General features: G+C 43.8%; 1 protein-coding gene across 1 annotated transcript in view; it reads right to left on the reverse strand.

Moving 5' to 3' along the window:
* Nucleotides 1-6,384: 6,384 nt before the first annotated feature.
* ncf1 (neutrophil cytosolic factor 1) overlaps nucleotides 6,385-13,473 on the reverse strand; it is a gene marked incomplete at its 5' end in the record, with an annotated part of 32,145 nt that continues 25,056 nt past the window's right edge. The window contains 5 exons of the mRNA XM_083635693.1: nucleotides 6,385-6,570; nucleotides 9,897-10,075; nucleotides 11,119-11,232; nucleotides 12,223-12,340; nucleotides 12,551-12,658. Of these exons, the coding sequence (XP_083491819.1) occupies nucleotides 6,389-6,570; nucleotides 9,897-10,075; nucleotides 11,119-11,232; nucleotides 12,223-12,340; nucleotides 12,551-12,658 (701 nt within the window). The 3' untranslated portion in view covers nucleotides 6,385-6,388. The remainder of the gene's footprint in view (nucleotides 6,571-9,896; nucleotides 10,076-11,118; nucleotides 11,233-12,222; nucleotides 12,341-12,550; nucleotides 12,659-13,473) is intronic.

Below are 13,473 nucleotides of genomic sequence, written 5' to 3' on the forward strand. Positions count from 1 at the left end.
CTACAGAGCAGGTTAGCCATAGAGCATAAGTTGCTATGGTGATCTATCTTGGTAAGAAGTTAACTAGCGTTGTGGTATACGGCAAACCTAGGGTTAAACCTGAAGTTACCTCGCTAAGCCACTAATCTTGCTTCGTGGTATAGGCCTCTGGTCAAGTAAAAAAGGTTGCAAAGTGTTTCATAATGTATTAGAGAATTTTGTAACTACTTTTTTCAATGAAAATCATATACGCAATCTTGAAGACTGCAGAAAATCAAGCTAAACATTTTTGTTTTTATAAATAGTCTTTAATCAACAAATAAATAAGAAAAAACTCATAAAGGAACCCTTTTCCATTGTATTTGGGAATGTGAAAAGATGCAGACATTTTCAAAAGAAGTTATTAGTTTAATTTCCAGAATAACCTCTAAACCACACATGGGCAACCTCAACCTCAACATCCTCAAAAGAAAAAACAACAACCCCCAATAACTAAATAAAAGGCATTTTACAGGTACCCTAGTTACATATGAACTATTTGTAATTACACATGAACACCAAATGTAATTACACAGTAATTACCAATAGTTCTAAATTACGTTCATATGTAGTTACATTGTAACAGACCTGTAAAATGGAGTGAGTCTGTTCAACTGTAGTTCATATGTAGTTACATTGTAAGTTACAGACCTGTAAAATGGAGTGAGTCTGTTCAACTGTAGTTCATATGTAGTTACATTGTAACAGACCTGTAAAGTGGAGTGAGACCGTTCAACTGTAGTTCATATGTAGTTACATGGTACCGGACCTGTAAAGTGGAGTGAGACTGTTCAACTGTAGTTCATATGTAGTTACATGGTACCGGACCTGTAAAGTGGAGTGAGTCTGTTCAACTGTAGTTCATATGTAGTTACATGGTACCGGACCTGTAAAGTGGAGTGAGTCTTTTCAACTGTAGGTCATATGTAGTTACATGGTACCAGACCTCTAAAGAATCTCCCGGCTGGGACAGAGATTGCTAAAACCCAGTGGTGGATTCGAACCACTGAACTTCTGATTGCAAAGCAGGCAGCTTTAACCACTCAGCCACGACGGCTTTCCAAATTTCATGGTGGAGTTTAAGAGGATAACTGTATGTCAGTCAGATGTAGTTGCTGTCACTTCATAGCTTTGTTATTATACACAGAGACTTGGGGGAAAATATTGATACATTATTTAGTTCTAGGTATGACTTTGTCCAGAATTCCCATACAAAAATTCTAATACAAGTATTGTAGGTATAGAGGTAACAGTGAAACTATAATCAAAATGGCCATTCTTCTACATTCTAATTGTTAGCTTATTGTAAATGAGTCATTTCCCCATCAATTTCCCAATTTCTCAATTTGTTGGGGACCCAGTCGAAGCCCCTCAAAGACCCCTTTGGTCACCAGACCCCCGGATCATCTCTCCCCAAAGTCTATACCACCCCCCACCCCACCCCCACCCCCCCAAGTCTATAAATCCCCTAATCCGCATAAGGGGGGAACTCCCCCCTATTTGCTAAATAAATTGTATGCACTGTGCTCTAGAAACATTTAGTTATATTTAAAGATTTTAAATAAAAAAAATACATTCTAATAATTTTCTGAATTGTGGTGTAAATAGTCCCATGAGCCATTTACAGCTCATGCAGTGTGACTGGCACAGTCACACTGCAGAAATGCATTCACATTAATCAATATTGCCTGTCTTTCAAGCTACAACTAACAAAGTATCAACATTTTCCCCCAAGTCTATGCTTATAATAACAAAGTGACTACATCTGACTGACATACAGTTATCCTCCCAAACTCCACTCAGAAAGTTGGAAAGCCCTCGTGGCTGAGTGGTTAAAGCCACCTGCTTTGCAATCTGAAGTTCAGTGGTTTGAATCCACCACTGGCTTTTAGCAATCTCTGTCCCAGGCCAGAGCTTCTTTACAGGTCTGGTGCCATGTAACTACATATGAACTACAGTTGAATAGACTCACTCCACTTTACAGGTCCGGTACCATGTAACTACATATGAACTACAGTTGAATAGACTCACTCCACTTTACAGGTCCGTTACAATGTAACTACATATGAACTACAGTTGAATAGACTCACTCCACTTTACAGGTCTGTTACCATGTAACTACATATGAACTACAGTTGAACAGACTCACTCCATTTTACAGGTCCGTTACAATGTAACTACATATGAACTACAGTTGAACAGACTCACTCCATTTTACAGGTCCGTTACAATGTAACTACATATGAACTACAGTTGAACAGACTCACTCCATTTTACAGGTCTGTTACAATGTAACTACATATGAACATCATTTATAACTATTGGTAATTACTGTGTAATTACATTTGGTGTTCATGTGTAATTACAAATAGTTCATATGTAACTAGGGTACCTGTAAAATAAAGGGTTACCAAAGGCAGAATTATGTTCATAAATCTCATCTGCTACAGCCATTGGATTTGTATCACAGTATATATTATATTATATCAGGGGATTAACAGGAGAAATGATCAATCACAGAGGGAGAGAGGATTAAAAAATAGGGAGACTCCCGTGAAAATCAGGAGTGTTGGCAGGCATGATGTCCAATGTGTGGCCCTTCGCTTACTTGATGTAAGTCAGTGTGGCCCTCTGGGGGAAAAAATTGCCCACCCCTGCTCTAAACCCATTCCTCTTAGCCCAAAACTCTGCATCTTTGGCCTATACCCTGTAAATCTATCTTTGAGGGAGCATGAAATCAGAATGGGTGATCTTTGCTTAATACACACAAAACGTCTCATAGCTATGTACTGGAAGAATGTATCATGTCCTCACATCAGTCACTGGCTTAAAGAACTATCATCCTGTCTTGCGCTGGGAAAAACTAACAGTCTCAAACGTAAGCTTGATAAATTTGACAAAATTTGGGTCTTCTTTCTACATCTTCTTGAAAGCGAAGATTTGCAACACATTCTGGATTCATTAACCCTCATTGCTTATCCTATAGGTGTGTGATACCACAGTACATTTGTATTTCAATTTTCAATTATTATTCTTATACTATGCTCTACATTTGTATGTCAATCCCCAAGCTGTACTACTATACTGGTCAAACACTTTGCTTAAAAGGGAACTGTTTTTCTTTTGTTTTTGTTTTTTTTGACGGGTGAGATGTTCGGGGAGGGTGGGAAATGTTTTGTATTGTATATATTGCTGATATTGTGTACTATTGTATCCATGATTTATATGCAAAATCTCAATAAACAAATGCTTTAAAAAAAGAAAAAAGAAAGAAAGCTTCACAAGCTTTCACATACACAAACATTTCTATTTTAAACTTTTTCCCTCAAAATAAACATCCATTTCATGCATAAGAGAACTCTAACACTGCGACCAAAATGGCAAAGCTCTGAAATGGAAACGTAGCTTTGCATGCTGTGAGTGTGAAGAATAGGCACATCTGTAGGCAGGGAAGTAGAGCTGAGCAGACAAACCATGCAGGGACTTGCAACTTCTGGGCTGATGGATAATGAAATAAGCATGATGTAGCTGTGTCTGTCTGTCTTTTACATAGCTGCCTGTGTAGCCAACAGCTTGCAAAATATAGGAACTGATCATTCTAAAACACTAAAAGACTGTTTGGTACTATGATTGGTCAACATGGTTATTTGACGATATGATTTACGACACGCTACTCAACCCGCAGTCTGAATGTGAGCACTCGGCAACGGCTTCGTCACACTGGAATGCCGGGGGTTTCCTGGAACACAATAGCAAGTCACGGTCCCGGGACTGGCAAATGTCGAATGACACCGCGCATGTGCGAGTATTGTCTCAGGCTGGGGAGGGAAGCGGCATTTTTTTTAAACTTCTCTATGATTGATACATTTTTAACACGTGATAAAATTTTAACATAGTGAGCCCTAAGTACCACCCACTCCAAACCCAGCACACAGTAAAAACAGGGAAATGGCAATATTTAGGATTTGGGTTTAAACTAATGTCTACAACTTTTTGATGCTTACAAATTACAATTAGGCACATAAGACCCTAAATTACATAGTTGGAAGGTTTTGGTGCATTTTGCTTGCCAGCGTCTTTAAAGTTCTAATCTCAAAGATTTCAGTTCCGTCCTCTTTGGCGACAGCTATGGCGATGAGCACCCAGTTCATAAATGCTGCAATACTGAACATTAAATAAATGAAATGAAATGAAATGAAATGAAAATGCAAAGGGTTCCCTCAATGGGCCATAAGATCAATCACCATTGTGTTAACTCAGTCTGTGATAGTGACTTATGCCAGGATCAGACTACACAATATGTTTTTGTCTTATTTACTTTAAAAACAGAAAATAAACCTTGTTTAAAAATAATAATTCTGAGGGGGGGTCAGCATTCTGATTTTAATGTTAGAATTCTGAGAAAAAAGGTCAGAATTCTGAGTTTAATGTCAGAAACCTGAGATTAAAGTCAGAATTCTCATATTAAAGTTAGAATTCTCATATTAAAGTTAGAATTCTGAGAAAAAAGTCAGCATACATGTGACATCATTGATGCTGTACCAAAATTTGGTGTCCCTTTTGTGATATCAAAGTGGGGTTACAAGCCAAACAAGGGCAAATTCGGCCCAGGACCACATGCGTCATGTAGCAACCAGGCGACCTCATGCAACTCAAGCCCATTCGAGGAAACTAGATCTTTCAACAGCCCAAGTTTGGCAGGTTTAAAGATGTTTTCAATATCTTCAATCTCTGGCAGATGTTTAGCTGTGTAACACTGTAACGACAGAACATACACAGAACTTCTAAACAGAATGCATTTCAGAGAAAAACATGAGGACCTTCTTAACACGTTCACTGCCAATGACGTGTTGATACGTCAAAAAAAATCCAACGGTTGACTGCCAATGACGTGTTGATACGTCAAAAAAAAAATTGACGGTGGGACGTTGATCTAACCCTTTTACATCTCTTATATAAATATTGAAGCCACCGAACGTGTACAACCCATTCCACCGACCCACTAAGTGGCGACAGTGCTCTCCAGACTAGAAAAAGCCGAGCCAAAACTGCAGGGGAACGCGCAATGAAACCATTCTCATACTGTAAAATGGATTGGCGAAAACGCTTTCGCTTTCGCGCTGATTGCTGGCGGTGGGGGATTGCAAATTTGCATAATAGATTATGGGTGCAACACAATAAATAAGACCAGAATCGCAAAAGAAACGAGCGAGCCCATCCTCGCCCAGCGGCCGCCAGCAGACAGGAGCAGCAGCAGCAGCAGCAGCAGAAACGAGCTTGTGACACGCCCGCTGCAGCCAAGAAGAACACACACGGAGGGAGGAGTTTGAAGTAGAGGGGGGTTTCCTGCTGTTATGGAGGAAATTACTGTTCAAAACTATTGTTTAGATGTCTGACGTCTTACTGATGCCAAAAATGAATGGTTAAAGTGACTGTTCTATCGAATTTCACAAAAAGCTATTTATCTCAGCTTAAATTTTCAGACGCTGAAACCATGCTGTATTCAAGTGCTAATGCCTACATAACTACTAACTCTACAAACTAAGTCTTTTAGACAGAGAAAGCACACATTCTATTAGTTCTTTTGAGATATTTTGTGTTCACAAAATCTTAGCAGAAAAGAATCCTCGGGTCTTGAAAGATGAGCCAGAATCCTCAAAAAAACCCTCTGGCAGAAGCTACCTACAGTAAAAAAAAATGGCTGGCAGTGAATGTGTTAATGAAGACTTGGCCCTCTTACAGTCAATAGTCAAAATACCTGACAACGAGGATGAAACCACCAAGATATTTCGCATGACATCATCAATCATCAGTGACATCCTCACTGATGACATCATCACTGATATCCGTTCCTGACTGAATCCAAAAAGCCTTCTCTTGACCATGCGCTGCTGCACACGTGGTAAAAAGGTTTGGAAGCCCTGAGTTAGCTGGTGGACTTGGTGCTGGTCTTGCGGCCGGTGGACTCGGTCCTGGTCTTGTGTTAGCGGGTGGACACGGTGCTGGTCATGGATTCGGTGCTGGTCTTGAGTTAGTGGGTGGACTCGGTGCTGGTCTTGAGTTAGCGGGTGGAGTCTGTGCTGGTGGTCATGGACTTGGTGCTGATCTTGACTTAGCAGGTGGATTCGGTGCTGGTCTTGTGGTCATTGGACTCGGTGCTGGTCTTGAGTTTGCTTGTGGACTTGGTGCTTGTCGTGGAGTCAGTGCTGGTCTTGAGTTTGCTGGTGGACTTGGTGCTTGTCGTGGAGTCAGTGCTGGTCTTGAGTTAGCTGGTGGATTGGGTGCTGGTTGCGGAGTCGGTGCTGGTTTTGAGTTAGCAGGTGGACTTGGTGCTGGTCTTGCAGTCAGGGGACTCGGTGCTGGTCTTGAGTTAGCCGGTGGACTCGGTGCTGGTTGTGGACTCGGTGCTGGTCTTGCGGATACTGACATTCTTGCGGGTGTTGTCGGTACAGCGCTCCAGGATGAGGTCCGGGCTGGGCCGGGGTGGGATGAGCGGAGCCGGCTTCTTCAGCTCCCCTTCAGAGCCCGAGCCAGACTGCCCGGGGATGTTGTCTGCATGGGGGTTAGAAACATACTGTATGAAAATATGGACGTAGTTTGGCATTTTGACTGTCGCCAAGCAACCTGCCCATCACACCAGAAAGCATAGTCTGGTTTATTGTCTATTGAGTATAAATGGGACCATAATTTACAAAATGAACATCATGCTGTATTAAAGAAGACTTCAAACTAGATGTTTACATCACTGATGATGTCACTGATGACATTATCGATGGTGTACCAGAATTTGAATGTCATGGGCCACCACTAGATGTTTGCTGTGTCAAAATAGGGTCTCGAGCCAAAAAAGGTTTGGAACCCCTGGATTAGAGGCAGTAGGACTGCGGATAGCAGGCAGTGGGTTAGGGTGAATATTGCTGGAGATAAACAACATGAGAATGATTAAAACATGTCTGAAAATTAAGTATTAAGCCAATGAGTCAGTATTAAGTCATTGGCTGCCATTGACGTCTAAAGAGGTCAATTCCAATAGTAACGTAGGCTGCCATTGACGTCTAAAGACGTCAATTGCGTTTTTTGACGGTGGGACGTGGATCAAAGCCTGATGCATCTCCTGTAAAAATATGGGGGATTTTGAAGTATATTTTACGGACCCATTAGGTGGCGATAGTGCTCTCCGGATTAGAGAAAGATGAGAAAAAAGAGTAGAAGAAGCCGTGGGGAAACGGAAACCGATGCATGCTGTAACGTTAGCTGTGAACAGCAGCCAATCTGCTCCCACAATTGAGCCTTTCTGTCTCTGTTGCGATAGTTTCTCCATATGATTAGTTGCCAGAAAAGGAGCACCCGACACCAGCGTCTTTCTGAAAAGTTAAATTATTCTCAGCTGGGAGCGCTGGGAGCCGGCGCACAAAAACGGCGGAGCGCTCTGAAAATAGACGCTGGGTGCAGCGCACTTTGACACGTGCAGCAGAAAGTTCAGAGCAAATGTGCAGCAGAGAGCCACCAGAGACACTCCCACGGAGGAGGAGTTTGCAGTTGAGGGGGGTGGGGCACGCAGGGCACCATACAACACCGACCCAGACAGCAGGCTCGATGGACAGATTGGCAAACACAAGCTGGAATACCTGATGCCCACCAGCAGTAAATCAAGACCAGCAAGAAGGTGTAGGGTCTGCGCACGCAGGGGCCAGCGCTGCTGGTTGCAGCTAAAAAATATTATTTTGCCATCAAAATTCCTTTGTTTTTGCTGTTTTATTGAAGGAAATTACTGTTCAGATATTGAGGTGTCACTACATCAGAAAATATTAGCTTCAGAGTCAGTGATGTGCTTGAAATGCTTCATTTCACAAAAGGCTAATTATCTCCAGTTCTAGTTTGAAACATCTGTTTCTGGTGAAACCAACCTATCTAATACTGCGGATAACTAAAGAACGGAAAATGATACAAATAAACTTTTTTTCTGATGATACAAGAGAGTCTCATAATTTTTGGGCGTGTTCGGTGTTTACATAGTAATATCACACAATATTCTGTGGGTCTTGAGAAATCACTGAAAACGCTCTGAAAGGGCTGGCACTGGGAGCGTCCGTTTTCCAGAAATGGCTGGCAGCCAATGAGTTAATGGGGAAGAGTCATAGAACTGCTGCAATAATATGTAAGAATACAGATGAATAGAATTCATTACACACCGATTAGGAAGTCCCAAAGAGTTTGTAATCCAGAAGGATGAAACGTCTTTGTTTGGTAAACCGAAGTCCAGTGTATCGCCACCATTGGAAATTATGGCATGCTGAGTGCCCGCTGGCAAAGCAGGTTGTTCGGGGCACGGTGTGCCAGAAAATGGAAAGGATTGTGAGCCAAAAAGGCACAGAGAGTTTCGGTGTAGAAAAAATGTGCAAGCCAATAGTCCAAAAATACAGGAAAATTTGTATCCGTTTGACAGGCACCAAGGCGGGAGGTCCTGGGACAGCTGTATGCTGGGGTCCTAGAACAGCTGATTGTTGTTGTTTTGGAAGCGGTCGGGGCGCAGATACTGAGAGCGGTCCGTTCAAAAGCCAGTACCTGCATGTGTGTGTGTGTGTGTGAGTGACAGAGTGGAGGGGGAGAGATTGGAAGTCTCAGAGTAGTGGGGACCAGGGGGCTTGTTTGTGAGCCTCACAGCCATGGGATAGTAACTGTTTAGGTAGCGTGACTCGTGAGGTTCTAGTCCTGATAGACCAGAACATTTTGCCAAGTGGAATGCTTTGGAAAAAGATGGTGACCAGGATGGGAAGGGTCGGAGGTGATCTTTCCTGCTCGCTTCTTGGCCCTGGCATTGTACAGGTCCCGGAGAGACGGTAGGTTGCAGACAATGATTTTCTTGGCTAACCGAATGATCTCCTGCAGTCTGCCTCTGTCCTTAGCGGTAGAGGCAGGTGATCGTGATCGACATGGTGATCGATGAGGTAAGGACTGAGGATGGCCTCAACAATGGCTGTGTACTTCTGCTACTTCATATTCCCTGAATTGGTGTATGTTGTAAGCATATAAAAATTTGCCTCATGCTTTACCCGAAATAAATCCTCCCGTGTCTGTGTGATTCTAAAAACATAAATAGCAAACTAACTGTTAGCTAATTTTGGCTACTGCTTGTGTGCTAACTTGGGTAGGCCCTGGGAGTTGTATGAGTTGTAAAAGGAGAAGGATTGGAGAAAAGTCAGCAAGGAAGTTGGACAACCTGGTAAGTTCTGAAAATATTTGTGTCCTCCTTACTTTATTCCAGTTAAACGTTATCAGGCTACATGCTAACTTGGTTTGTAGTAGCCTACAACCGTGGAATAAAACAGAACTCGACTTCAGTCCTACTTCCTTGTTCACTTTTCTCGAAGTCCTCTCCTTTGTATTGTGGTCCAGATAGTCCATGAGGCTGGTGAACCCACAAGCAGCAGCCTATTACCTGTTTACCCGAGGCTCCTTTTTGTGAATTACCATCACTTCTGTCAAGGTTATGGTCTGTGCACACCGCAGCATTTTTGTTGTTGCTTTTACTCGCTTGGAGTCACTGCTGCCCATTCATTATGTATTGGATAAGTCGCTCATTGCCTTCCAAAGCATGCTGGGATACCTGGTGGCGGACTACAGCGATGAGAGGAGGGGCCAATTTAAAATTGACCAATTCAAGATGGAAAGACAGCAAGACAGGCAACAACAGTGACCAGCGATGCAAATACAAGCGAATATCGTTGTGCTGTGTGTACAGACTGTCAGGATGTCAGTGACGTTGGGAAAATCTCAGCACTGATTGGCTTTCGACTTTCGACTCGAGCGAATGTCGCCTGGCATCATTGCAGAAACGTACATTGCCAAAATTGGATTCTGGCGATGGTGTTGCATACCATAGCTCCTCCTCTCCAGCAGCGGTGAGTTGGGGTGGGTGGGGCCTCTCCTCCGCGCCTCTCCTCCGGGCCGTCCGCCCTTCTGCTGCAGGAAGCGACGGCTGTTCCTGCGGTATGCGTCCTGCGTGAGGCGCTGCCGCGAACGGCTGTGGATGCTCTGAGCATTACGGATGGTGGACCTGGGACCGGAGGGGACACACACACACACACACACACACACACACACACACACACACACACACACACACACACACACACACACACACACACACACACACACACACACACACACACACACACACACACACACACACACACACTATAAACTATAAATCATTTCTGATTTCTGATTTTCAGATTTCAGATTTTATTTACTCTATACAAACAAAACATCATACAGTTGTAAACAACCAGAACAGATCTTTGCTACATATAATTAAAAAAAAAGTAAGACATTGGCAAAATGGCAAAACAAAACATGAAATTCATCTAGTACAAAACCTTTTGTTCCTCTCCAGGCTTTTATAGCTTCCTATTGTTTTGTGGGTTAGTGTCTGCCTCTATTTGATTTACATAGAAGTTACACACACACACACACACACACACACACACACACACACACACACACACACACACACACACACACACACACACACACACACACACACACACACACACACACACACACACACACACACACACACACACACACCTCACATATAGACCAGTGAACAGTCTTGCTCAAGGACTCTGCAGCAGGGCAAAAAATCACTGTGTGCCAAAACATGTGAGATGATGGTAACGTTGGTATATTGTCATGCTGTGTGCTGTGTTGTGCTGCCTGGTAACGTTGGTATATTGTCATGCTGTGTGCTGTGTTGTGCTGCCTGGTAACGTTGGTATATTGTCATGCTGTGTGCTGTGTTGTGCTGCCTGGTAACGTTGGTATATTGTCATGCTGTGTGCTGTGTTGTGCTGCCTGGTAACGTTGGTATATTGTCATGCTGTGTGCTGTGTTGTGCTGCCTGGTAATGTTGGTATATTGTCATGATGTGTGCTGTGTTGTGCTGCCTGGTAACATTGGGATATTGTCATGCTGTGTGCTGTGTTGTGCTGCCTGGTAACGTTGGTATATTGTCATGCTGTGTGCTGTGTTGTGCTGCCTGGTAACGTTGGTATATTGTCATGCTGTGTGCTGTGTTGTGCTGCCTGGTAACGTTACCGGCGGGGCGGGGGCTTCTGTCTCTGTGGGCCGCTCCTCACCGGCTCAGTTGTGCCTCTCTCTCCGGCCTTCTGCAGGAACATGGAGGGGAAATGTCCCGTCTCCTCTCCTCTCCTGAGAGCAACAACATCAGAGTTTACAGCTCACTTACGTTAGGTTACTGTCCTGCGCTCTGACCATGTGTTTTTCCCTTTCTCCATTTCACGTTAGAGTTCTGAATAGCAGGCATTATCTCCTCAAGTTTGCCTATGCAGATACAGATGTCTGAAATGGAATAACATTACTATAAATAGGCTAATATGGTCTGAAATATATGATCTTTCTCCTCAGATAATCTGACTTGATTGCAAGACTCAAACAAAAGTGATATCTGGGAAGTGATATCTGGGAGTTTGCCCTTCAGATGCCCTCAGGCGTTAATTCCACTCAGGTTTGATTACAGGGGTGTGGGGATTACAATGCACTTTCTACTGCAATTTATTTATAACTCACGTTAACGTTAGTGTTGCAATATTGGTGGCAGGTTTAGAACTCACAAGGTTTGTTTGCATTATTGAACAACAGAAAGGTGGCTTCAGATGAGCAACAGTCGAGCGATATTGATCCAATGAAGCCATGTTAGCGTTCGCATGTTACATTATGGAACGTATGTGACCATCATTTATTTATTATATGTGGCGTGGCTGCAGAGTGTGTGAGCCTTCTCCTTTGAGAGAGGGTCTGCTGACGCAAGCTTAGTGTGAGCCTGTGACTGGGGCATATTGACTCGCTCCAGGCCAAACCCGGCGCTTGACTGCTGCGTAGGCGGGCGCAGGGCGTGTTCTGCCTACAGCTCCAGTGGGATCTCCTCTCCTCTCCTGAGAGCAACAATGTCAGGATTTACAGCTCACTGTAGGTGTTCAGCTGCTCTAGAGACTAAGTGAGTAGAGTAAGAAATCTGTATGCTAAACTGACTGAATCATGTAATGCTGAGTTAACATGCAGTATACATGTTACTCCTACTCCTACTACTACTACTTCAAGTACTCCTACATTACATCTCTGTGTGTGTGTGTGTGTGTGTGTGTGTGTGTGTGTGTGTGTGTGTGTGTGTGTGTGCCATACCTGACGACCCACCAGCCGTCCAGCAGCTTGTGAATGACCTCGATGGTTTCTCCCAGCTCCAGAGACATCTCATCTGCCTGCTCCCCTGTGTAGGCTCTGATGGTGATGTACACATCTCCTACAGACAGACAGACAGACAGACAGACAGACAGACAGACAGACAGGTAGGTTGGTTTGCTTCGCGGGCTCGCAGACGCAGCGTGCTCGCCTGGGGTCGCACACGCTGCGCATGCTCACAGATGCAGCTCGGCCGCTGTGTGATCTCGTCCGCACTCGCATGCTCAACTTTGAGCGATTGTGCGTCGCTGCGGTCGGTGGGGAGACTTGCCTTCGTAGTTGGGGTCAGGCTCCTCGGCCTCCTCCGGTCCATCCAGAGGCTCAAGGTAGGAAGCAGGGACCCACCCTAGTTTAGACTCCTGCTGACAGAACCACCAGCCTGCAGAGAGGAACAGAGAGACCCGCTCAGAACCTGACCGGTCGCACGATGTTCACATTTTACATTCATATCTTTGGCAATTAGCTGAGGCTCTGATCCATGGCTCGCAGTGACTGCAACAAGGGTCAGACCCTCCGCTTCCTGACAACAGATGTGATCTTGTGTCTGTAGAATGATCAAGCATGATATAGAAGTACTGGATAAAGAAATAAAACTTAAAGGTCCCAAATCATGCTATTTTTAACTGTAGGCTATAAAACATGTCTCATGGGTCTTTCAAACAAAAGTATGAATTCTGTTGAAAAAATCAAATCCAGCCTCTGTGGTACTTGTCATGTGCTCTGTCTCTATGTGTCTCTATGTGTCTCTATGTGTCTCTATGTGTCTATGTGCTCTGTCTCTCCCCTCATGCGCTGTTTTGATAAGATGATCCGTTGGGATCTTTGGTGCAGTTGATTATTTTCTGTAAAGAATTCCATTCTGCACAGCTGTTTCCTGCACAGCTGTTTCCCACACAGCTGTCGTCTGCTAGCTATTCTCCGTGGCTCGCAAAATGCCTCTTGGGTGCTGCACAAAGCTCAAATGGGCTGGCTTATGTAGCCTAATTATTGAGTCTGTCCGTGTTTTAGGCGTAACATGAACTCAGTGTGTCATCTCTCATTCCCTTTACGAGCGGGTGCGCTTCCAACTTTATGCGTTGCTATTTTAAGGGGCGGATCACAGCTTTTGTCTGGACTAATTGACTAATTGACTAAATAAGCTACAGTAGCCTATATGGAAATAAACCACAGACCACCTCAAAACTTCATCTTTGG

Source organism: Poromitra crassiceps, assembly GCF_964638095.1.
Source record: "Poromitra crassiceps genome assembly, chromosome: 1".
In the NCBI taxonomy this organism is placed as follows: domain Eukaryota; kingdom Metazoa; phylum Chordata; class Actinopteri; order Beryciformes; family Melamphaidae; genus Poromitra; species Poromitra crassiceps.